At 36.2% G+C, this 25415-nt stretch overlaps 2 protein-coding genes across 2 annotated transcripts; both read right to left on the minus strand.

Annotated features, from left to right (window-relative positions):
• LOC112559248 (cytochrome P450 3A24-like) lies at positions 1-6678 on the minus strand. Its single transcript, XM_025230342.1, has 14 exons — positions 6326-6678; positions 5744-5837; positions 5483-5535; positions 5263-5359; positions 4856-4972; positions 4167-4255; positions 3196-3341; positions 2899-3023; positions 2421-2532; positions 1916-2073; positions 1440-1528; positions 1077-1214; positions 551-710; positions 1-345 (listed from the first exon to the last, which is right to left on the minus strand). The coding sequence occupies exons 1-14, from the start codon at positions 6400-6402 to the stop codon at positions 268-270; spliced, it is 1533 nt and encodes a 510-aa protein (XP_025086127.1). The 5' UTR covers positions 6403-6678; the 3' UTR covers positions 1-267.
• Positions 6679-7399: 721 nt separating this feature from the next.
• LOC112559246 (RNA polymerase-associated protein CTR9 homolog) lies at positions 7400-24100 on the minus strand. The gene is given in 24 exon segments (XM_025230334.1): positions 7400-9674; positions 10031-10255; positions 10438-10580; positions 10735-10863; positions 12824-12959; positions 13730-13801; positions 14054-14199; positions 14467-14583; positions 15356-15504; positions 15806-15893; positions 16126-16311; positions 16581-16669; positions 16966-17149; positions 17387-17515; positions 17791-17880; positions 18131-18247; positions 19273-19500; positions 20231-20426; positions 20576-20754; positions 20929-20978; positions 20981-21017; positions 21470-21709; positions 22385-22483; positions 23917-24100. Coding segments are annotated over 24 exon segments (3696 nt in total). The 5' UTR covers positions 23962-24100; the 3' UTR covers positions 7400-9052.
• Positions 24101-25415: the final 1315 nt, after the last annotated feature.

Consider the following 25415-nt stretch of genomic DNA (forward strand, 5'->3'; position numbering starts at 1 on the left):
GTGTAAACAATTTAGTTCATGTTTAATAAAAACTATATTCTCGTCAAAAGTTTATGTTTTATAAAAGTTGTACCATATACATTTTATAAAAATCATGTCATGAAAAATATTTGTTTCACAAAAATTACTATTACAAGTAAGAAAAAAGTTTTATGCACCAGATCTGTTAGCAAAATTTTTACTGAGAAAAGCAAATAGTGATATCAAGAATGACTGTTTTGAAAAGTTCAACTCTCCCCTTCTGGTGTTCAAAGTGTCTCCTCTTGGTTACTCACGAGCAACAAATTTTAAGTACAGGGGGTTCAAAGGTCTGATAAATCCTCCTTTCTCCAACTTGGGCTTCACCTGAAAAAAAATTACACAGCTACATCTGTAAACATTTAAATGAAGTATACTCAGATGCCATTAAAAAAACTCTTGCTTGTGTAATCATACAAAATCATTAGGTGGGATGATAATCACTAAATAAAATTCTTTGATGCATAGCATCATGTAATGAAAGTTATTTAACAGTTTTCAAACAACCGTCAACATTATATTTCCCACTTACCTCAGTGTCAGGTGCAGCTTCGATATTAAAATGCTGGATCAGGGCTACAAGGGCCATCTTGGCCTCTAACAAGGCAAGACGCATGCCTACACAGTTTCGTGGACCTGCTCCAAATGGCACAAAGGCATAGGCAGGCCAGGTGCGGGTCTCTCTGTCAAATCTTATAAAACACACACAGGTGCTTTATGCTTTATATTGGATTTTTTCCCAAAATGAAATTGAAAATAAGAAAGATTATAGTTTATGCCTAGTTTAGATAAGATGGTGTACAAAGAATATAAGCAACTACCATTAACAAAAGTTGATGATAATTCTAATAATGCTAAAGTTCTCAAAAATATTTTATAAAGTAACTACATTCCCACCCATGATTTCTCTTTCAGAGGAAGCTACTATAACCCTTTTATTCCAAGAGTCCATTGCTTTGTTTGTGCAAGGCTAAAATGAACATTAAAGGTATACTATTTATAGTCTTACATCCCAAACTGTACTCCCAGTAAAGTTAAACAAAGACTGGTAAGATTACCTATCAGGGTTAAAGGTTTCAGGGTCTGTCCAAAACTCAGGGTCATGGTGAATGGCATAGAGCGGAAAGTGGACAGACATTCCAGCTGGAATGGTTACGCCTTTAATGGTGATTGCCTCCGTGGCCATGCGGCTGAATCTATGATAAGTAAACATGGATCAGATTCACATTATTGTATAAGGTAGCAGACCAAATTAAAAATACATTTTTATGCATTATAAATGACTTAGATTTTATGCACATTTACATGTGTGTTTTAACTTATATGTATATACACACTATAGTCTACATAAGTATGCTTTAACAAGCTGTGGACTTGATGTGAAATACTATACTCTGTAAGAGGCCTATTTTTTGAGTCACCTAGCAGCTGGTGGATACATGCGTAGAGTCTCATTTACAACACAGTCCAGGTACTTGAGTCCAAAAACATTGTCATAGGTTGGTTTTGCCTGCAAAATATAAACAGTGAACTACAGAGGGAAGTGCATTCCTGCCATGATTAGAAACAGTGGCCAGATTTTGCTTATATTTTAAGTCTTACTTCTCAAGCAAACTTACTTTTTCAAGTTTTACTCACATAACTTATAACTGTATATAGTTTATACATATAGTGTATGGTTTATTGTATTGATTCCATAAAATGCATTCTCTTTCTTAATAATAATGGGCTTGTGGCTCGGGTTGCCTTTTAATGACTATACACTGTCCAATACTTTACCATGTGGCACATTTGCTCCTTCACCAAAACCTAGTTCTTCTCTAAATTTAAATACTGCAAAACTAGCAATGAAATCTGGTTCAGTTGCAAATTTCTAACCGAGTTCCGTCAAACAAACCTGCCCAAGATTAGATGATATCTCCTCTCGAAGGCGACTCTGACATGCAGGGTGCACAGCCAAAGAATGACAGGCAAATGTCAAGAGTGAAGAAGTGGTGTCATATCCTGCCAGCATGAAGACCAGGGAATTGGCCAGAATCTCCTCCTCTGTAAAACCTATAGAAAATGGTTTTTGAAAAATTGTTTAAAACCATGTGAGGAACCAATTTTCACTTAGGCAGTCAAGTAAGCAATTATATAGTTGCAGTGGACCAGCTCAAGATTTAAATAAAGCATAGCAAGTTTAAACCCAGAGACAGTTTATCAACATGAAGTGAAGACATGAGCTTCAGCACTTGCGCTCTAATTCCTGCTCAACTAAAAATAAGAAAACAACTATGGTCAGATTCCTTCCCAAAATATCCTTTGATACTACAGATGCCACAGAACATAACATGCTTGTGTTAAAAAATATTGTTGCCATAAAAGCAAAACAATAATTGAGGAAATTATCACTTATTTACCCTTGCCCTTGAACACATTGTACTCCAATTTTGAGTCAGGGTCTAGGTCATCTTCCCAGACTGGATTCTCTTTGTGAGCATCCAGCATCAACTGTAGAAGATCTGTCCGCTTCTGAAGCATAAAACAAATAGTTTTGTCAAGCAATTGTAAGAATGCATGGAATATTCATTCACCCTTAGCATATCGCTATTTCTTTCAAAATAATATTTCTTGGAAAACTACATGCAGTGTTTTCATGCATGGTTGATGATAACACTTTTTCTTCTAGGGATTGGAATGAATATGTGTCTATTAATATTAATGTGAGTTTTTTAAATAAACATATAACTTTTAAGGTCTGTTTGTAAAAAAAATAGGTGTATGATAGTATGCCTGCAAATACTGTTTACCAAAATGCATGATTCCAACCTTTTTTTTAAATGTGCCATCAGAAATGTTCTCAAAAAAAAAAATTTGCTCTACAAAAGTAACACTGACCTTGTTTTCCTTTGTTCGTTCCTTGATGGCAGAGCTGACTGCCATATAGAAGAAAGCCTGAGAGCCATTGTTCATTGGGGAAATATTAAACAGACGGAAAAAGTAGTACATGAAAGGAAAAAGAGCTGGAACATAAAAAAAATACAGCTGTCATGAACCAACTTTGTTTCCTTAACAGTTTTTATTTTAAAGTACATGTGACTATCATTACATTCTTTTAAAATGATTTACATCATTTTAGTGCTGCTAACTATTATTACTAGCCTGTCAGAAAAAATAATTTGACATTCTACTTACCACACAGCATAAGAATAGGACTTGTAACATAGCTCATAGCAGTCTTTGCATTCTTTACAAATCCAGCCTCGGGGTTATTATGGGGATCAACATCCATACCAAATTGTGTCATGGCAATAGTATCCATAGTGAAGCACTCCACTATCCTGATGAAAGAATGGTAGATACTATATATATACAAGTGTTTTTGTATGGAAAAGTGTGCCTCTCTGTATATATATATTATGCACAAAGGCATTTAATGTTTGTAAATGCACCAAACAACTTGGTATTGAAATAACACCATAAAAACTGCTATTAACTATTAAACATAGTTTGCAGCAAGTTTACCTAAGGAAATATGGAAAATTGTCTTGGTTACAATAGCAATAAGAAATCTAAAATGTTTTAACTGCAATCCTTGGGATGAGTGATCAAAAGTGACACCTATTATGCTCACAAGGTGAATCAAATATACAAATCTGATGAAATTCACAACCACGAATTTGGATTTTAGCGCACTAAGAATGTCCCCAGACATATATCCTACATGAATTTTCAATGTTTCAGTAAAGTTTCATTCAATATAGCTCTATCTGGCTTTACAACCCAAGCAGACGAAAAAAAAAAACGACAGGAAACAAAAATCTTACATTGTTACTTTTTTTCAAAAGTACTTTAGTGTGTTTTACCCACAAGAGAATTATTTTATGAAATTTCATTCAAGATCTACTCTTGCAAACTGTGATTTATGTTTATCATAGATAATTTCATTACACTCTTTCATTTAAATTTACTGCAAACAAATGAAGAAACATCATGATAGATGAAACATTTTAAAGTGTACGAAATACATTTTAAAAAGTAGTGTGGATTTAAAGTTGTCTATTGTAGATGTTCAAGTGCTAGTGTTTGAATACAACAGAGAACAGAACAGAGTATTGGTCTGTATAATTAAGATCCATGATGTCCTTTATGTTGAATACACTTACTTGCGTACTTCAATAGATTTTCCATTCTCTCCTTGTTTTTTGACAGCTTCCAACAAATGATCAAGGCAGTGTTGTATCAAAGGGACAATCTGAAATCAAACCCATTGTTCATATAAGTTATAATGCTAAGAGAAAGGATACTGAGTATGGACTAATGACCACTAGCTGGAAAGGAAAGATATACTTCAAAACATTTGTTGGTCCAAAGGACCACCAGCCTCTTTTTATATTTCAATTTTTTATCAATCTCTATCTTAACATTTGATAACACACACACACAAACCTGGTACAGAGAATTTGCTTAATTATAAGGGCCTCAACAGACAAGTTGTTCACATTTGTTTGGGGAAATAATAAAATCCATAACTACAGCAATATAGTAAATTTGATAAAGCTTCTTAATTTCCTACATAAGACTGCATTTACCATGGTCTTCAATATTATCTTCAAAATTCCTTCACACTAAATTTAATTAGCGCTTTACGTTTTCTAAGCTCAGTATGATGTGCTTGATTTTATACTGTCATATTATGCAACGTTAAACCAAGCATTAGATCAGTTTACATGCAGAGTTATATTGACATGCACACCATGGGAGATAATAAATCTTTCTGTAAAAGAACAGATATTTATGCCTACAGCAGAAAAGCAGTAAAATATGAGAAAGATAAATTTTTAAATAAACTAACATTTCGCATTTTACCCGAGCTGAAAGTTGGACTGAGAACACTACGAGCATGCTTCCAGTGGTCGTCTTCCAAAGCAGACACAGCATGAGACAGAACCCGCCCTGGCCAGCCATTGTTCTGCAGGAAAAAAGTTGTCTATTACTTTGCATATATACAAGGTATATGTATACATGGTGTGTATGTGCATGCACAAGTATGTGTGTATATAGACATAAATGTAATTCTTATGTACAGTACACTTTTCTTGCTTAAATTGTGTGCATAAATCAGACTAAGTATTAAATTATTAAAATAAAATCCTGACCTAAAAATTTCATTACAAAGGAAAAGTTTCATTATCACAATCATTTATATACATATATAAACCTACTCCTCTATTTACACAGGCACAAAAATAGTATAATTACTTTTCGATTTGTGAAGTTGCTGAATTCCTTTACACAAATCTGTTTGATCATATCAGGATCAGAGATCAGAAGAACAGGTTCCCTTGCATGAAAAATTCTGCAAAGGAGAAAATAACAGTTACTTATAAGAGACTACACTCTTTGCCCCAGTATGTGTGTGAGTTCTGTGTATATTTGACACTCCTGAACACCCAAGAACCCGTCAATTTTGTACACTCACCCAACAAGTCGTCCAAACTCTGCAACTAGCTTTAGATCAGTCTCAATGATTCCCTGAAAAGAAAATAACCCAGAAGAAAGTTACAGCTGAATTATACTGAAAAGTACATTCAGTCACAAAACTATATATATTCTAATTGCAGGTCTACATAAATACAGAATACAGGTTAAAAACTGATCGGATGTATGCTAACATTAAAAAATATAAATTTTGGCTGCAATGTGCCAATTTTAGCATATTTAACAAATAAATTGCACTAACCTTTTCTTTGTAATCAGTGAAGGCACCCATTAATGTAGTGCTAGGGCCTGGTATACCCATCTTGTTAAAAATGGAATGATTCCATGATGTATACCTATTTTTAAAAAATGCAAAAATGTAATGTTTTGCAGTCTATGATTACAAACTGACTTATCTGCTCACAGCTAAGTATATGATAATGACAAATTCTTTATTAACGAGAGGTAAAATATATATGCAAGAAATTTTTTTTCCATTTAGCCCTCACCCTTTATGGGGAAAGAGTAAACTAAATGAAGTAATTATGTGACCACTGACCACTATTTTGCTTTGAAATGGACAGAAGTGAATAACTATAACTGATGTACATATATATAGACTTCACAAATATATATATATATTATTGATGTCATTTACTGGTTCTCTGAACAATGAAATGCGACTTTTATTATGACATGTATGATAAATATATTTCTCAGAACGTAAAATAAAATCTACAGAAATAGCCGTTTGGTGACTTTATTGAATGTTTTCACAAAAAGACACAAAAATAAAGCAATCAGCTATATGAGAAATTCCTGTTGATAAAGTATATATACTTACAGGTATAATGCACCAATAAGGGCAGCCAAAATGCTAATCATGTAGAGCAAAACTACCGCACATGCTTGCAGATCCATTTTCAGTTTGGGAGATCTGTTGACAGCAATGCCAGCGACAACCAGCTGTCGGCTGCTCTAACGATGTCGATTGTTGGGCTGTCGCTGTGGATGATGTCTAAAGACGAATCAAGTTTACCCAACCACAAAAATCTGACTGGGAGTATCGCTTCTGTAGGTAGCGGAACCTCTGGCTGCAATGGGCCACCAGTTCTGCCAAAATGCACAGTACAGCCAGCGCCGGCACATTTTATACCTCCCTGAGTCAGTCCTTTCATCACTTGACGTCTGCTACTGATCGGTTCCCTGACGGTGTAAGCGTTCCTCTCATACGAAATAAAATAATTTAAGATGTTTTATATTCCCTTGCTTGAAGTTGAATTAGTGTAATGTTTTTATTTCTGCTTCGTAGTCTGAGGGTTAGATGTAAAACAGCATAACTGTTAGCGTTGTAAGTAAAGATTTGTTGTTTGTTGTCACCGCGTGCAATGTAGACCGTGCGCTGGGCTAGTGACTCAATTCTGATGAGTACATTGTGTTACACGTGTACCGGGCACAGTACATTGTGTTACACGTGTACCGGGTACGACAGGAGCAATGATCACAGGTGCATGTCTTTAAGATTTAAAATCAGAGATAACAGCTAGTGTGAGTCAAAACACCAGTTTAGAAAAATGACTCAGTAGCTCTTTAACTCTTTGAAGCAGTCGCCCCAGTCAAGGTTAAGTTGAAGTTTGTGATAAACTTAGGGCAATAGTGAGCAATCAAAACAGGTTAACCTGCTGAATAACCAGCTGATATAAGAGTTATGGTTTTCATTATTAGCTGTGGATGTTTTATAAATATACATGCATAATATATGTGTTTCTGTGATGTTTTTATCATAGTAATTATATGTTACTACTGTTTTGAAGAGATATATTTGTTTTTATGCACTGTATTTAAAAAATCTGGATATGGAACCATACCTGATAAACCTAGATCTATGCTTATCACCCAAATATTCAATAACACAAAATTTTCACAAGATTGTCTTTTTGTTGCCTTTAATATCCAAATGCTGCTTTTAGTACATTATGTCCTTACCTAGAATTAACGTCCCAACCACTTTAAATTCATTTTAATATACGAAGCATGCTCTTCTATAAGCACATTAAATTTGGTCAGGAGGGTATGCATATAAGAGGAGTTAATTGTACGACTAATCATTACACATTACAGATTGGACTGTTATAAAATCTTCACCAAGTGTTGGTGACTAAGAAAGGCTCTGAAAATGATGTCTTCTTAAGCCTTTTTTCTGTTGACAGCATTTCTTATGGGAACCTGTTGCACTGATGATAATATGAAGAATGCCAGTTACCCGGCAATTTATGAATAACATTCTTTAAAGTAAAAATAAAATAATCCTGGAATGAATTATAACACATGCACTCACATGATACTAACACATTCAAGGTCCTATAGTTGTTGCCAAGAGACGAAGATCTCCAGACCATTAAAATCTTGGCATCACTAAGAATAGAAGGAAAGGCAATACAGAATGTGAACTATTCTTTAACTGATTTTTTTTTTTGGCCAGGTTGCCTCTCCTTTAGTCACTTAGCAGCTTACAAACAGCATTTACATTCTGGAGAAACAGATAGCTGAGAAGTAAGAGAATCCAAGGCTAGAGGCATGTACATAAAGCCAGTTTTATAACAGCGCAGTGAATAAAATTTCCTGTAGTTGATCCAGGCATTAAATGGGTACCTTATCACTTACAGGGCTGGGGACGGTAAGGCGCAGAGAGAAAGATAGAGAATGGAGTCTGGCACCACCCAACCCTCATATAAAATGTGTCCTCTGACAAATCACTGGACAAGTTACATGACTAGTTTAACCTTATTGAGTCTGTATACCATATGGTTTCATTTATTTCTAATTATATATCATAAATTCTTTTCTTATGTTTACTGTGCCAAATAATTATGAAAGGTACTTTTATCATCTACATTAAAAAGGCCATGAAATATTAAAAGATTTTATAAAATCAGTTGAAAGATTAGGAATAAAGCAATGTCAAGTAGTTTACTGGTTCAGTCTGTTTAAACTTTAGCTCTGGCTTTATCATACTTATTTTGTAGATTGTAAAAAATATCAGTATTGTCTTCAAACTAAAGTAGAAATGTGTCAGAGTGTGCTACCCCACTGTGAAAAATTAGTTGGTAAATTTTCCACTTAAAAAATGATTTTAGTAAGTATGCAAACAAATGCCAAACAGCGTACTCTGCACAAATTTAAAGAGCTGAGAAAGTATTCTTTACCTCCCAGTTGAAACCCACCCACTGAATGACATTCATAAATGCACAGCAACTAATTACTTCCAGATGCACTCTCTTACATTAGCTCCATGACATCTAAATGTGCAGTATGACAGTTTAAGCTTGATTCTCTTCTAGCCCTTTTCAGTTGTCATGTATTTGTCTATATATTTTATCCAATGCTTATATTTATTTAAAACCTAAAATGTAAACGTTGCACATAGTTCAGGTGAAGAGTCCATATATTTGAGGAAACATGCTTCTTGATGACTCCTGTGGGGATCACTGTTTTTCAAGAAAGGCTATAGAAGTGTTTTTTCCCCAATTAAAATCAGATGATAGCTGATGAAACAGATGACACAGACTCATCACTCGCTGTCAGAACCAGACCCACCCGCCAACTTGGGTGATCCACTCCTTGACCTGGGTGACCCTGAACCAGATCTTGGTGATCCACCAGCAGATCTGGGTGATCCACCACCAGACCTGGGTGATCCACCACCAGACCTGGGTGATCCACCACCAGACCTGGGTGACCCACCACCAGACCTGGGTGATCCTTCTTCACCTGATCTGGGTGATGCTGATCCAGATCTTGGTGACCCAGCACCTGATCTTGGGGATGCTGAACGAGATCTTGGTGATCCTGAACGCGATCTGGGAGAACCACTACCTGACCTGGGAGACCGGCTAGTTTCTCTTCCCTCATCTCCAGATTTCTGTCCACCATCAGACTCAGATCCTGATCCTTTGCGAGATCCTGATGGAGATCTTGACCGTGATCGAGACCCAGATGCTGAACGAGACCCAGATCGAGATCCTGACCTGGATCTGGATCCAGAACCAGATCGAGATCGTGACTGCCGATCTGAGCCAGATCTGGATCCTGAGCGAGACCTGGACCTCCTGGCACCACTGCCACCATCACTCTCGCTTCCAGAGGATAAGATGCGACGGCGCTTACCAACATCTTCATTTTCACTGCCACTTCTGCAACAAACACCATATGCTATTGTACCAATATCTGTTACAAAGGGAATGCAATGGTATTTTCACATCAAGTGCAATAAATCGCCCTCATGCGACAAAAAAAAAAACCCTTCAGGTAAAACGACTACAACATTTTGGCACAATGTTTTTAATGTTTGTTTAAATTCTTCCAAAGCCTTCCCTGGTACTTCAATATTGAAACACCACAAACAGCTAAAAGAAAAAAAAAGGGGGGGGCCATGTAATTAACTTGTAGCTGGGCCTGAAGGGCAAAAGACCACGTCAAGAACAGTTACGCCCAAATATGTAAAACTTTTCTAATGACTTAATTCGATGAATATTCTTCCAGCACTTACTCATCATCAATCTTAAGTTTTTCATCTTCTGATTCTGAGCCTTCACTGGAAGAAATGATTGCCTTGGAAACAACTTTGCGTCGCTGCTTGGCTGTAAGCCCATCCTCATCCTCCACCTGTTTCTTCTTCTTGCTTTCTTTCCCTTCCTTCTGTTTTCGTCCTTTCTTGCGAGGCCGTTCCCGGCCTTCACCTTCTTCATCAGACTCACCCCGATTCTTTCTTGACCTTTGCAGATATAAAATATCCAGTTTTCACATCTGATCATCAATGATAACCTAAGACAGGGATTAAAAGATGCATATAACATTTACTTAAGAACTAGGTGGAGAAATGTTCTTTTCAATCCTCTATTGCATAGACATTAAAAAGAAAGCAAGAGTACACATAATCACAATGGCTTCTATTACCTCTTTCTTTTCTTCTTAGATTTGCGCTCCCCATCCTCGTCTTCACCTTCTGATCCACTGCCATGCTTCTTCTTGCGTTTTTTGCGTGGTGCTTCATCTTCGCTGCCTTCAGACAGAATCTCCCCATCCTCAGCTCGTTTCTTCTACAATGCAAAAGGACAGAATATTTGCTTTTGTGAAGCATAATTCTCAACCCTAAGGTATGTTTCTCAAAGTAATGACTTTATATTTTCTCGGACAGGAAAACAAGCTGTTTCAAAGATTTAGATGAAGGTTATACTTGAAATAACATCTCACCTTCCCAGATTTTCGTGGCTTGTCTTCAGGTAAGGTCTCCAGGTTAATGGTCTTTGCTTTCTCAATGAACACTGCTCTTTGCTCCAACAGCTTTTTATCCATCTCTTCTTTGGCTCTCTGCTTCTCTAACTGTAAACACAAATCTGGGGTATGACACCTTTCAATGACATAGAAAAGGTTCATTTATTTGCTATTAAAAGGTTTACATGCGTAGACATTAAAACTCCCAACCATATGATATACAGTGAGAGCGGGAGATACCCTCTGTATATCAATAGCACAATACGAGCTGTAAAATACTGGTTAAAACTAAATACCATGGACAGGTCAAGATTACCAAACCAAGCTTATGACATGCAGTTAAATTTAGGACTACCCTGGGCAAAGACAATGGAAGATACCCTGCAAGACAACAGATTTAGGCATGTGTGGGAACAAGGTGGGGTAGGAGATGCCATGGCTTTTATCTTACTGCTCAAACCATGACTGAAAGATAACTTTGTATGAAAATGGTCAAACAAAATGCAGACAAGTGATAGGTCCTACAGACAGTTTTAAAAGGAATTTGAACCAGAAAGATATCTTTCAGTATTAACCTTCAAAAAGTTCAGAAATTCTCTAATACGATTTAGACTAGGAACTAGCGAAATAAACACTAATAACAGATATTCTAACACCTTGATCAAAAACTGCCCTTTTAGCCAAGACAAAACGGAAGATGAAGAACACTTTTTGCTACAGCGTCAAACCTATGTTGATATCAGGGCCAAGTATCTTATATCCCTGATAAACAGTGGATACCAGCAGACAACGTTCACTGTGTTACTATCTAGAGGAGAAACAAACGATATTAGAAATGTACCCATGTTCATTCTTTAAGCTCTAAAGAGGCTCAACGGGAACGTTGGAAGTACTGGACAAACGTGACCCCAGGTAGTTGGACTCACAGGACTGACCAAAGTGTAGAACAGGGTGGGGCCAATTACCTATTAATGTGTGTGTGTGCGCTCATATGGGTGTGTGTGTTTTGCATGTGCAGGTGAAGGTGTGGAAGGTAAGAGAGAGGGCAAGTGAAAAATGATTTCTATGTGAGTGGAGTGTGAGCGAGTGCATATGTGTGTATATATATATACGCACGCGAGCTGTATATGGATTGAAGTAAGAGAGAGAGAGGGCAAACGAAGAATGATTGGCATGAGTGTAAGTGCTAGATAATGAGTGGTTGAAACGATATTTATGTACTTCATGTAATTTACCTCTTCTGACTGTGAATATTCTATGGCTGATGACAAAATATACCACCCCCTGCTTTGAAAGGGTCGTCGACCCATCAAATAAAATTTACATCAACATATCAGCTTACACAAAAATAAACGTTTATTAAATGCATAAAATATGCTGGCACAGAAAGATATCCAGATCATCACAATGCCTTCTTGCTAATACCCAAAACATGCAGACAAAGTCTGTTCATTCAATGCACATCAGGCCTGGCAACATGGACTACAAAACATTGTGTGACTGGAAAATTTTAGTAGGAGAGAAATTGCATCAATTTCCAAAGTTGGTAGCAAATCATGGGCAGTTAAAAGTGAGATAGATCCCAGGAATAATAGATATAAAGTAATCCCTCATTATATCAAGGTTCAATTACTGCGGTTTCACTGTATCACAGGGTTTTTTAAAATCTCATTATGTATCGTGCTTTCACTATATTGCAGGAATATAAGGTATAAAGGTATTAATGATTTTAATTATTTTTGCCCTCCAAAATTTAAAATATAAAAATTTTTTTACTTCAAACACAATAAAAGGCACTATCATCAGTGGATGAATACCGTATTGTATACAATGTAAGCCACTACCTAGCTCTTGCACAAGTTTGCCAATGTGAGGTTGTACGCAGAAAGGGTTTATAAAACCTTAAAATATATATAAATAATAAAAAATATAATACCACTACTTAGCAGATTTTCACCTTTCGCAGGGGTCTCTGGAAAATCACGCGTTAGGTAAGGAATGACTGTATATATTTATATCCAGTATACTAGGAATGATACCCAGCCCTCAAGATAAAAAGGTAGATCACCTGTTCTTCCAGATGCTTCTGTCGAATGGCCTCCCTTTCCTCTTCCTGTCGTTTACGAATCTCTTTCTCTTCTTCATCAATTCTGCGTGCACGTGCCACATGATACTGGGCCTGACTCAGCAAATCTGAGCACTGCCTGCAAACAGAGAAAAAGTATATATTCTAAAATCCCATGAAATAGTTTTGTTTAAATAAAAAAATATATATATATATTTTTTTATGAAGCCTACAGCTTAAAGGCTAATTCAGGCGCTCAGTGAAAACTGTTGGAAACAGAGCATCAAGTATCACAAAAACATATTTAAGTGGTATCTTTTTATGAAGAGGCACAAGAAATACTCATGTTTTTCTCTTAATCACACAAGGATTTGTCAAAACAACAGAAAAAAGGGCTGTATATTTAAAAATAGCATCATCCGCATAAAGTGAATTCAATGAGGAAAGATGCAATCCCCAGTAAAAGAAAACAGACCAGGAAACAATTTGCTGTTGCTGATTGTTCTTTACAACACTCAGAGGAGTTTGTACCCACTGTCGTTTCCTACAGATGCTGGCTACAAACTCCAGTCAATTAACTTTGTTCAGATATCTGTATATAATATATAATCATTGAGAAGTATATAATAGATCATTGCTTTGTTAAACCCGCATACAAACTTCGTCTCCAAACTGTATACAAGACTATGCTCAAAAATTTCAAAATCAATTGTTATCCAGTCACTTGTACTGTACAGGCAATTCTGGAAGTAAAATAGAGATTATCTTCCTACAGCAAAGCCAACTATAACTCTTGCTCTGTAATTCTGCCACTGGCATCACTTTGGTTGGATGGTTGAGTGTTACATCATGCCAACAACTAAGGCTACATTACATGAGCTACCAGCATCACAAATCACATTCCCTCACCTTGCTTCAGCAGCTGCCTGGTTTAGGTCGAACTTCATCCTGTCCCCATTCTGACTAAGGTAGCTGAAATATCTGGAAAATCACAACAATCAATCAATTTACTCCTACAGTTTTTAAAATTCCGAAGTCATCATTGATTTTCTTTTTTACAAAAATTTGTGTCAAAGTGAAATCAGGGATGAATGCATTTTCTATGAAAATTATTGTTATATATTGAATCTCAGTGGATGGAAGGTCTGTGATGTTGTACATAACCTGTAAATTTATTACTTTGTGGCTGGCCTGAAAATCTGCAACACTAAAATATGAAAGGTCATCCTTTACCTGTGGGCTAATTCCAAGTCTCGGACAGCAGTAAGTACTGTCTTCAGGTTACTCTTCTCATCTTTGAGCACTGATGTGGCCAACTTCTGCTGTACCAACGCAATATTGTACAGTAGGACTGTATCATGGGGTGCTACATGACGAGCCTGTTATTAAAACCAGTTGAATTGCAAGTTAACAACCTCAAGCCTGAACAATAAAAAAAATTACTTGTTATTTTAAAATAAGCACTCCAAACAAAACCAAAAAAGTAAATAGTTATTGTAGACTACTTGGAATTTCTAATACTATCAAATAAAATCTTGTTCGCTCTGGTTTATTCATGCATGCATTCTCTTACAAATGTATTACAATGCCAAAACAGGAATCTTTTCTAGGAAAAATCATGGTAAGAAATGTTAATGTTTCCAAACCTTCAGAAGTGTGGTCTTGCAATCCTGTAGTTTGCCACATTTAAAATAGGCCCGAGCCAGATACACCATCACTTCAACATTGTGGTTCTTGAAAAATTTCTTCAGTGCATTCTCGTACTGCAGTTAGTATGCAAAATTGCAAAATGGTAAGAAATGTTATGTGTTTGCTATGACATTGAAATGTAAATTAAACACAGAACGAACAGTCAATTTGTTTAGTTATCTCTTACAGCCTCAGCTCATATAGCTCTTCTTTGACTCTGGCATTTGTCTGGCCCCTTCAGTGACTATCAAGACCGGGCTGCCCACTCATGCCTGTCATATCCAGTCAATTAGCTAGCTGAATCACATTAAAGTTACATTGCTTAACATGGTAACAGGAAGACTTTAATTTATAGATTTGAATTTTTCTGGCTGAACCTTTCTTTTTAAAAATGATAGCAACATGAGTGTATACATGAAGACAGCTAATAATTTTTCATAAATTTCGAGTTATTTCTGACACTAAAGTTATTCATCATCATAAATTATATTTATTCATTTCTACATGGTATGTAACCCTTAAGATCCACTGAATCACAGTAATCATCAATTGTGTGTAAGCTTTTATAAAAATTTTCAATATTTCCTCCATGCTTATTTCTTTGGGTTTTTTTTAAAAAATATAATTCAAATTCACACATACCTAGGGATCAGTATCAAAGGTGAAGAAGTTAAAAGAAATTTATTGGCTGCAGGACCAGCAACAGCAATGAATATGGCCACAATATAATCTTTTACTTTTAGCAACTTCCCAGTACTACCATCACAATAACATTGAAAATGGAGCAGATCCACATTTCACATAAGTATCAACAGCAAATACCTTTCAGTGTCAAACATGACTTACCATTTGTACTGCTGCCACAAACTGGCGTTGCTCTACATAGATATGAGCAATGTTCAACCAGACATCACAAAAATCAGCTGTGGCTTCACGAACCTGGGCGAACACGTCACGTCCCTCATTGATACAGCCTTTGTGAGCTAGCACACAGCCTGGCACAGATATTACACAAAATAATGATTCAGATAATGAGAACTATCTTTCTTAACTCATTCAAGATGTCAGGTTGTGTACATTTATTGTTAACATTCGTCTTCACAATGGGGGAATTGTCTTGTTCGCATATGCTCATATGTAACACTACAAAAAGTCGAAGGTGAAAACATGTGTTCTTCAACAAAGATAAAAAAAACACAACCATAATCTTCTCTCATGATGATTTATTTAGAGATGAATGTAACAGTGGAAGATATAAGAGAATGACTAAAACAAAGTGGTACAAGAGCTACTCACCTATGCCATTAGCAGCCCAGATATTTTTGGGGTCATTCCTGAGCACCTGTTTGTACATGGCCAGGGCCCTGTCCTGGTGTCTCTTTTCCTGTATATCAAACAGCAGGCAGTGAAGCAGCTGATGGCATTTTCCAGGGATAAAATTAAGTTAACATTTTACAATATCTTAGTCCATCTGATCCATTTTAGTATTTGACTAGTGGAATAACACAAGGTGCTCCAAGCATGCTAAAATTAAAAGGCACAGATCTATATTCTGATATATTGTAACTGTTTTCATTTCTGGAACACCCCACAAAGACACAAAAGGATAGCTGTACCTTGTCTTTGTCCCTCATGGGTTGATGCAGTGTCTGTAGCCACACATTTCCCAAGGCGATAAGTGAATACGCATCATCTTTTGTCTGTGGTCTCTGAAGAATTCGCTCAAACTTCTTCTGACCTGGACCCCATTCCTGTTTTGCCAAGTGGAGACTGCCAATCAGTGACCAGGCATCTGGGTGATCCTGTTATTGAATAGTAGGCTTTTATTAACCATCATGTTTGTATCTGTCAAAACATTTTAGCATGCATGCATGTGAACAAGAATGCTTATGAATTACACACATACACACTTCTCTCTCTCCACACTAGATTTTATTCTATTCCAATTGAAGAATTGTACTTAAGAATATTACACATTTTAAAATTTAGGACTAAACAAAATTTGATAGGATTCATATTATTTACCACTTGACTAACAAAAGAAACTGAATTAATTTTTTATCATCGATACCTGATTAATCTGCAAAGCTTCTTTAAACCAATCAGATGCTTCATAAATTTGGCCACGATCACGAGCCATACATCCAAGCCTGAGATAGCCTGCCATAAGAGATGTAAAACAGCACAGCTTTAATAGAAATAAAAACCCAATAAAACTGCTGGTAAAACTTCAAGAAGTAATATTACTATAAATATTAAGGTGTCAAAAGATCTTATACATAAAAATATTCAGTTTTTTTTTTTTAAATCTGTGTGATTGCTTAGAAGATTGTTGTTAAATGCATGGCTTCATGAAAATAGGGGATAAAGGCAGATAATAACAGAGAAAATCACATTTTGGGAGGAAACAATGACAAAATATCAACTATTTCAGACATCAAATCATTATGGCTCACAGTCTACATAGTTGGGATGGTCTCGTAAGATGTTTCTGTAAAATTTGGCAGCTTTGTCGTACTCATGCAGCGCCTCATATAAGCGGGCAAGGTTGTAGGTCGTTGTCACAGAAATGGCACTGTAGTATGTTTCATCATGCTGTGCATCTGTTTTTGATCGCTCAAGGGAGGCCTCATAGTATTTCTGAAAAACAAATAATCCATGATAATGACGTTTGCAAGCAAAACAAGTGAATGATTGTGATATTTCTTGATCAATACTATTCCTAACCAGTTCTTCCCTGACATTCAATATAAAATCCTCAAGTAAGAAATATTCTTCATAAACGTTACTAGCCAAAATTTATATATTAAACTAGTGTTATCTTCTTGCTCTTTCACACACAAATAAAACCTAACAAACGCAGCAATAGGAAGTTACCCTTGCTTCCTGGAAGTTACCAAGACGGAAATGCAGGGCAGCAACATTATTTAAAATCTCTGGAGGTACATCTGCTTCCACTTTTTCCTTCAAAATGCGAGTTGCTGTTCCATATGCTGAGAGGGCACCCTAAAACCAAGACATTCTCCGAATTTAAATTGCTTAAAAAGCATAACAAAATCTCTGTAAAGGATATCTCTAACACTCAAGAAACATCTATGGCACTCAGTTGAATATATTTGCCAAGCTGTCATTCAAGTTATATATATCTAATCAGAAAATGATTCTATTTCCTGTATTTTTTTTTCTTGATACTTTATCAAGTTTTTTATAATTACTGCTGAACCAAGCAAATGTGATTTGCAATAGTTAAAAAAATAGTCAATATATAGCCAGTCATGCACCTGCACATCGGACTGTTCCAAAATCTGTGCCAGCTCTATCCATGCTTCTACATCATCAGGAAACTGTTCTGTGACCTTCTTGAGATGTTGCTGCAAGAACAGGCATTAGCAAGAAGTCAACTTACTGATGCACAATGTAGAATTTAATATTATCTTAAATAACCACACAGAATATTTAAGTTAAAAAAAAAGCATACTGTGTCCAATTCTGGGGTAAGGAATGTTGAAATGCACAGAATTATAACTTTTAAGTAAGTTCAATTACATGTTTTCTGAGATAAAAGACCAACATAAAATTTGTCATGAACATAAAAATAAACAAGAAAAAAACAAGGATTACCTTTGCGATCTCCCGTTTCTCCAAGTCAAAAGTGTTGGCATAGAGTGATCCTAGAATCTTTTTTGTCTCATAGTTGTTGGGCTGTGCTTTCAGTACTCTCTCAAAACACTGAGCAGCCTGTGAATATTTTTAAAAAGACACATATTTCCTACATTTAAAGCAACTCATATCTTACACATCTGACCTGGACCTTCTATTCTTTATAATCAGACTAGCATTTTCTGCTGATAACACTGACATATGAATAATAGTAAATAATCCTTCTAAGAAACCCAGGTATGGGAAAAAAGTACATTACAGCCTCCTCATTAATTCATTCACTAAGGCTGCATCAACGCAATGGAGCTATATCTATGAAAAGGTTTGCATTCATGGGTGTGAATTGTATACGAAGATTTTGTGATTCCTTCCTAGATATGATTAAGAAATGTTCATGGATGTATTTTGCTATTTAAGCATCTCTCTATTATGACCACCCTCACCCACCATTTATCCCCAGTTCAGCTCTATTACAACTTTTGGCAGAAGCTGCATGTTGAAAGGAAATATAAACAAAGTGTAAAATAGACTGCTTCTAGTCTGTTATTTGTTCTATGACTAAAGTAAAATATTTTATTCTGAAAGTATCTTTTGCAGTAGTCATATATTTACAAAAATAAAATATTCTTGTGACCAAATGTTTATGCTTTATTGTAACACTTTGCAAAAATCACATTTAAAAACTATAGATTATATATTTTAAGAGAGTGACTTTCTCTACCATGTTACACATCTACTGATCAATTGCTTTTACTTGAAGAGTCAGTTCCTCCATAAATCTTCAACAAAGCAAAACATGCGAGAAATCTGCATGACCAAGCGAAAGCGAAAATGACAAAGAAAAGAACTATGATACAGTCTGAAGTGTTTTATTTTCAACATTTAAATAAACTTGAATTTATAGCTGCTTGAATGGTTTGTGGAAGGAAAGCAGACTGGTCAATTTCCCTAGTATGACCCCTCTCAGTTACAACCTGATTTTGAAGGATTTTAGCAAGTCTTAATAGAGAGGTTCTACTGTCGTCAGAAGCACACAAACAACAGAGAGAGTGTCATAAATATACCCAAAGAACAATTATAGCAAGACTTTAAAACACACTTACATTGTCATTGTCACCTCTATAGATGTACATCTGGCCAAGTCCAAAGAAAGGCAACACAAAGCTGGTAGGAGCAAACTGTGTGGCTTGATAGTAATACTGAAAGGCCTGATCGTAGTCTTCTTGCACATGGAAAGCCCTAGCTAGCTGATAACAGCTCTCGGCTCGCATTGCCTCGTTTTCAGTATTGTGCAAAGCATGCAGGGCAAGATGTTGCACCTTCTGATAGTCCTGAACAAAGAACACATCAAAACTTTAAGTTTGGATGTTTACAAGAAGCAAGCAGATTTCTTTGAACTTTTGGGAGTAAGTTTTGTTTTGTTGCTGATATGTCAGGTTTCTAAAATGTCTGACCTGTATGTATCCATACCTGTAACTATGTACTTATAAATCACATTTTACTGTAATCATTATTTTCTTACTGCTGCTGCTGCTATCCGCACAGATACTGACACCATCATTCTAATTGTTTGCATTCCTGAATTTCTTAAGTACTGATGACTGACTTTAAACTGTCATGTTTCCTTCTATTATGATGGGGCCTAGGCACCAGCTGTGAAAAGTCTCTAATGGGCAATGATCTGAATGCTGTAAAATCTCTCCAACAACTATGCTCTGATACAAGCTGTCCGCACAGTCAAAGGCTGTAGACTTTGATGCTTGACTGGTCTTCAACTTAATTGATCGGGGGCTTCTGCAGAAGGCCATCAAGGCTTTACAAAAGCATTACATGGTCCTGAAGTACTGTGCTCTGTCCCCAACTCCTCTCTGTGCTAAACTGATGTCCTTATTCTATCTGCTTTGTGATCCAAAGCAGTTTATATTACTCCACAACTAGTTTAGCCAAGCAGTATCACATGCATCTCTTATATTTTTAAAAAAAAACTCATTCCATTTATGCTGTTCACAACAAACACATTTGACTTTAGTGTTTTTCCTCAGAGTTAAAAAAAGATCGTACCTTTTTGTAGAAGAAATGATTTGCGAGGTGGTTGAGCACCATTGGGTTGGTAGGATCAATAGCATAGGCACGGGACAGCAACTGCACACCGCTCTTAATTGAATCTTGAGTCTTTGTGTTGAGCTCCAGCACTGCCAGACCAACAAGTGCCCCGACACACTGTGCATCTAGCTGTAAGGCTCGCTCAAATGCCATTCTAAAAGATCAAACATAAAACAAGAAAATGCCCCAAATTAACAAACTGGGGAGATACTAAAACAATGAAAGAATTGGAAGAGGAAATAAGAGAAAAAAATGAAGGAAAGGAAAAAAAGAATAAAATGAGCAACGGCTTTCTCTTTTCACCTTGCTTTTGGTAAGCGGTTGAGCTTCACAAAGCAGTGACCCATGCCAAGACGAACAGATGCAGGACACTTGGGGTTGGTGCGGAGGGCTTTTTTGTAGTAGGCCAGAGCTCCTCGCCAGTCTTTCTTGTTGAAGGCAATGCATGCTTTGCCAAGCAAAGATGGAATGTTATTGCTAGACTGGATAAAAAAAAGGTTGTAGAAGAATCAGTCACACAATGTAAAAAATATTGGTAGATACAAAATTGAAAACTTTATGTTCATTTAGCTTTTATAAATATATTAAATTACACTAGTATTCTATACATTTAACATTGAAATCTCATATTTATGCTACAAAGAAAACAAGTTAACCTGATTCAGCACAAAGTTGAACTGAGCATCAGCCTGCTCCATCTTGTCCCTTCCAACAAACAGAAGTAGGCACGGCCAAGCAGATGGTTCTGGACATGGAATGCACAAAATCATCACTTTTTTCCCAATAAATAATAGACATCAAATGATGCAAAACTCTAACATCTGGATGTATTAGAATGCTGCATTGTTTAAGGTTATTGCCTTTATCCACAGAAATTTTTTCTTTGACAGTAGTCTTTTAAAATCTTAAATTTATTATCTTTAAATTCGTTGAATGCATGTGACTTAACAAACAGAAAAATAGAGATGCAGAGATGGACAAATAACTTCCTGTAATACTGATGCTGATGCATTGTACATGCAGAACTCTATTGTATTCTTTTCTGACAGCTCAGGAAACAATCCATCATACTACACCCAACAATGGCTGCAAATGTTGAAACCAAACAATATCGTGATATGCCAACATATGTATGCTGGCATGAGCACTCACACACTATCTCTCTCTACAAGATGCAACAAAATTATGGACACAGACCTGGTCATACATGATAATTTTGTCAGCAGTGGTATACAGCAGAGTTGCCTTGGTGAATAACTCTCGCTTTTTGTCCTTGTTCTTCTCACGATGAGCCTGCTGGACATAATGAGCTGCCAGTGTATCAAGTGATCGCATTTGATCACGCTCACTGTTGGGATAGTCCTGGCTGGCATCTGTGCGAGATGCTTCAAGGATTTTAAGAAAGTCATCGATGAATCCTTGTTTGTAGTATTCAAGCTGAAAGTATAAGAGATAAAAAAGGTTCATAACTGTTAAAATGTCATGGCATTTTATGCACTGGGTTTATCAAAATGAAGAAAAGCTTCACCCTACTACAAGTAAAATATGTTCAGTTCTCACAACAGCACACTGCACAAAATGACTGCACCAACTACAGCCCTTGAAATTAAACAAAATATAGAATAGACACAGGGTTATTTGTATGAACTGTTTCCAAATAGAGAGGTTTAAATCTATATGCTTTCCAGCCACTTTTAACCCAAACCATTCTATCAACTCAATAATAGCTGGGATGAATAGGGTCACAGGATGGCAGCAAAGTTCGTAATGCATGTTTCTGCCTGAATGGTCCAAATGGCAAATTCTGCTCAAGAAACTTCCAGCTACTACCAAATTTATATTTAGCGCATTATGTAGCAAACATAATTAAAATGTTCATATTTCAGTATATTATTTTGGTTTATGAAAGTTTTATATATACTTAATGGTATTGTTGCAGTTATCTCTATAAAGAGGTTGGGAAGGTTGGTAATGCAAAATAAAATGTGCTTTTAAGAAAGCAGATTTTTCAAACAACTTGAAAATCTTCCAAGACATTAAATCCATTCCAAAATCTTATGCATGATATATCAGTGGGAAGAAGCTATACCAATCTTCACATTCCATACTTACTGCAAGAGTAACCCAGATGTGCAGGGGAGCTACTTCTTGTCGAAGAATACTGAGCACTTCCTCTCCTTCTGGAAGCTGGTCCAGGTCAAGCTCTATCACCTGGTTAAAACAAACATTGATTTAAAAATGCAAATTTTAATTAACAGCACACAACAGGGCTACTGTTATTCTCTTATATCAATGTGTTAATTATATTTTTTTTATCAAATTACAACTAAATATGACAATGAAAATTCTTGACAACTGATTCATCCAGATATAAAATCTCAATCATTATGTCCCTTGATATCAGTCATTAACATCATCTTGTTAAATTTTTCGAGCTTCTACCTTTCCGTTTTCTTAATTACTGCACTTGTTTATAAGTTGAAGACTTATTATATCAGCACAAAATAATAGAAATATATGGATAGAAAAATCGAGGCAAGAAATAATTTTGTTACAGTTATAAAATAATTCTCTTTTGCATCTGCAAAAACCTTTCTTATCACCTCTAAGCTTTTCTTTTAAATTTATGTTTATTCAAGTGAAACTGTTTCTAACTGGATAGTGTGTATCAACTTATTTATAGTTTCTACTACAGTGGAACCTCGGCTAATGAACGCCTCCGATAGCAAACATTTTGGATAATGACCAAAAATTTCATTAAAAATTTGCACCGGATACCAAACAAAAGTTCGGATACAGTAAAGCCACATCACCCACATGTGACTGACCAGCATGTCAGACCAAGCATCATTCGCACTCGAGACACAGTTATGATCAGTCGGTCGTTATCTTTAACTGTGTGCATCCTTCTTATGTAGTGATTTTTGTGATTAAAGAAATGTGTGCCAAGTGGGGGGAATTGCAACTGTTTGTAGAAAAGTCTTTCCCTAACAGTGTGATAGGCAATAGGAGCCTAAACATGTTCAATGATAATAAGATATTGTATTACCATAAAGTGTTACAAAAAAGGCAGAAGCAACAGACACTGGGCAAGTTTTTTCCTTCAACCTCAAAGCAAAAAGGGAAGTCCCATCCCCCTAACTGCGATTTTACAATGCCACATTTCTTAAGGAGGGGGAATCCAAGCAGTAATTCCACACCTCCATCCACCCACGCCATCAAAACGGCAAGTTTTCTTACGTTTAAATGCTTTCTTTAATGTTTTTATGTTTATTTAACTCCATTTATATTGTATTATAACTGTTTCGGATACCGAACATTTCGGATGCCGTGGTCGTTAACCGAGGTTCCACTGTACTACTAGTTTCTGTTTGCATTCTCTTTTGTATGTCTCGTTGTACTACATCAGTAATTGTTGTGTTATTACGAAGCAATAAATTGTATACTTTGGGGCATATTTAATTCTTTATCTTTTTCCCATGATTTCTTGTTAAAATATTATTTAACGAAACTAAGTTGCCTGATCACAACACCGTTGATCTTACATTTCGGTTTGAGATTAACTCGGTTTATATCCTTCCAACATCTGCGATCATTGCTGTCACAGGGGCATTCAGAGGGTGAAAAAAATAAAAGCTTCTTACCTCGTCTGTATCCCTTAGCGGGATTTCGATCGAGCCCCCTGCCATTTCTGCTTCCTTTGTGCTTAAGAACAAGCACGCTTTAACTGTAAATCAGTAAAATAACGTCCAAATATTAGATTTGAATAGCATTACTAGCTTGCGCCTTTTACATTTGAGGGTAGTCTGCCCTTGTACTTCCTGCGGAAGTCGCTTTACTTCCGGCTGTTGTTACTGCTATTCCTGGTTACCACAGACTCATAGAAGAAAGCAAAGAAATCTGAGGTAGTTACGTTACCTCTAGGATGAGAATCTTGGCAGAGAAATGCGATTTTTGTCATGCTATGGCCGTTTTCTCATCCCTATACTTATCCATAGCTTTTTACATTTATAGATTTTTGTGTGTATATAATTATATGTACACGTTACCGGCAATGGTGAATAACCGACATTCTATAGAATATCTAGGCAATGTATACTATTCCTATCGTTTTCATGCAAGGTATGGTATGAAATATCTGCGTTGTTACACACTTTTACTAGGCATTATAAAGAATGACAAGTACTACTTTAGGCCAAGTGTTAAATGCCCAGACAAACTGAAAATGAAAGAAGAGATACAAAATGAACCATAGGATATATTTACTGGGAGAACAAAGAAATCATAAGTGTTATTACTATTTGTTGCAGCACGGAAGGCTAGAATGGCATTTTGAATTGCACTTAATTTTCTTTTTTTCTTAATTTTCTTTTTTTAAAGGCATTTGTTATTTTGGCACTTATAGTCTTGCACATATATCTCAAAAATCCTTGGCCACTCCCTGTGGACTGAGCAGTGGCAGCAGCAGATCGAAGAAATATTTCGTGGTCAGGAACATCTTAAACCTTGAGCAAGCCCTTTTGACAAACACTGAATTGTGATCTTGCATAAAGTTCAAAATTCCTCGCACCGTCCAATGTTGGTAAAAGTCGTCTGCTGTCACATCCATAACAAGTGCCAGCAGATTTCGCGGATCGCCGAGCTTCTTGTGTACCTCAGGGATACATAGGAACCTACACAGTGTTCCGAAAGATGCAGGAGGAAATTTTTGATTTGAGTCCGTTTTCACTTTCTTGGCCTGTACTTATAGATTCCATTTCGATTGTCTTTACTTTCGACTCTATCCTCAATGTTGAAGAAAATAGTGCACAAATGTATTCTACACTCTGCAGGTTTGCCATTTAGGTATGAATGACATTTAGAATGCCTAGGAAATGTACGATACAGTATAAAATATGATGCTTTTTATACTTTGACTTCCCAATTCCGGCATTGTTGAATTATATAGAATGCCGGTTTTTACAAATTGCCGGTAACGTATATATATTTTTTTTCCTATGTATGTATAGGTTTTAATGTTAGCAGTAAAGATAGGCTTATCAAAGGAGGATGCCTCCCTACTTCGCACAGTTCATACTTCACCAACATCATTCTTACACATTATCCACGACCGAATCACACGAAACTCTGTCTCCTAGAGTAA

The sequence above is a fragment of the Pomacea canaliculata genome, linkage group LG3 (assembly GCF_003073045.1).
Source record: "Pomacea canaliculata isolate SZHN2017 linkage group LG3, ASM307304v1, whole genome shotgun sequence".
NCBI classification, from domain to species: domain Eukaryota; kingdom Metazoa; phylum Mollusca; class Gastropoda; order Architaenioglossa; family Ampullariidae; genus Pomacea; species Pomacea canaliculata.

Coding starts and splice junctions, on each gene's coding strand:
- LOC112559248 (XM_025230342.1), bottom strand. CDS start 6,402: ATGGATCTGCAAGCATGTGCGGTAGTTTTGCTCTACATGATTAGCATT. Junction 5,536..5,743: donor TCACTGATTACAAAGAAAAG/GTTAGTGCAATT, acceptor TTTTCTTTTCAG/GGAATCATTGAGACTGATCT. Junction 2,074..2,420: donor CAATGTGTTCAAGGGCAAGG/GTAAATAAGTGA, acceptor CATTTTCTATAG/GTTTTACAGAGGAGGAGATT.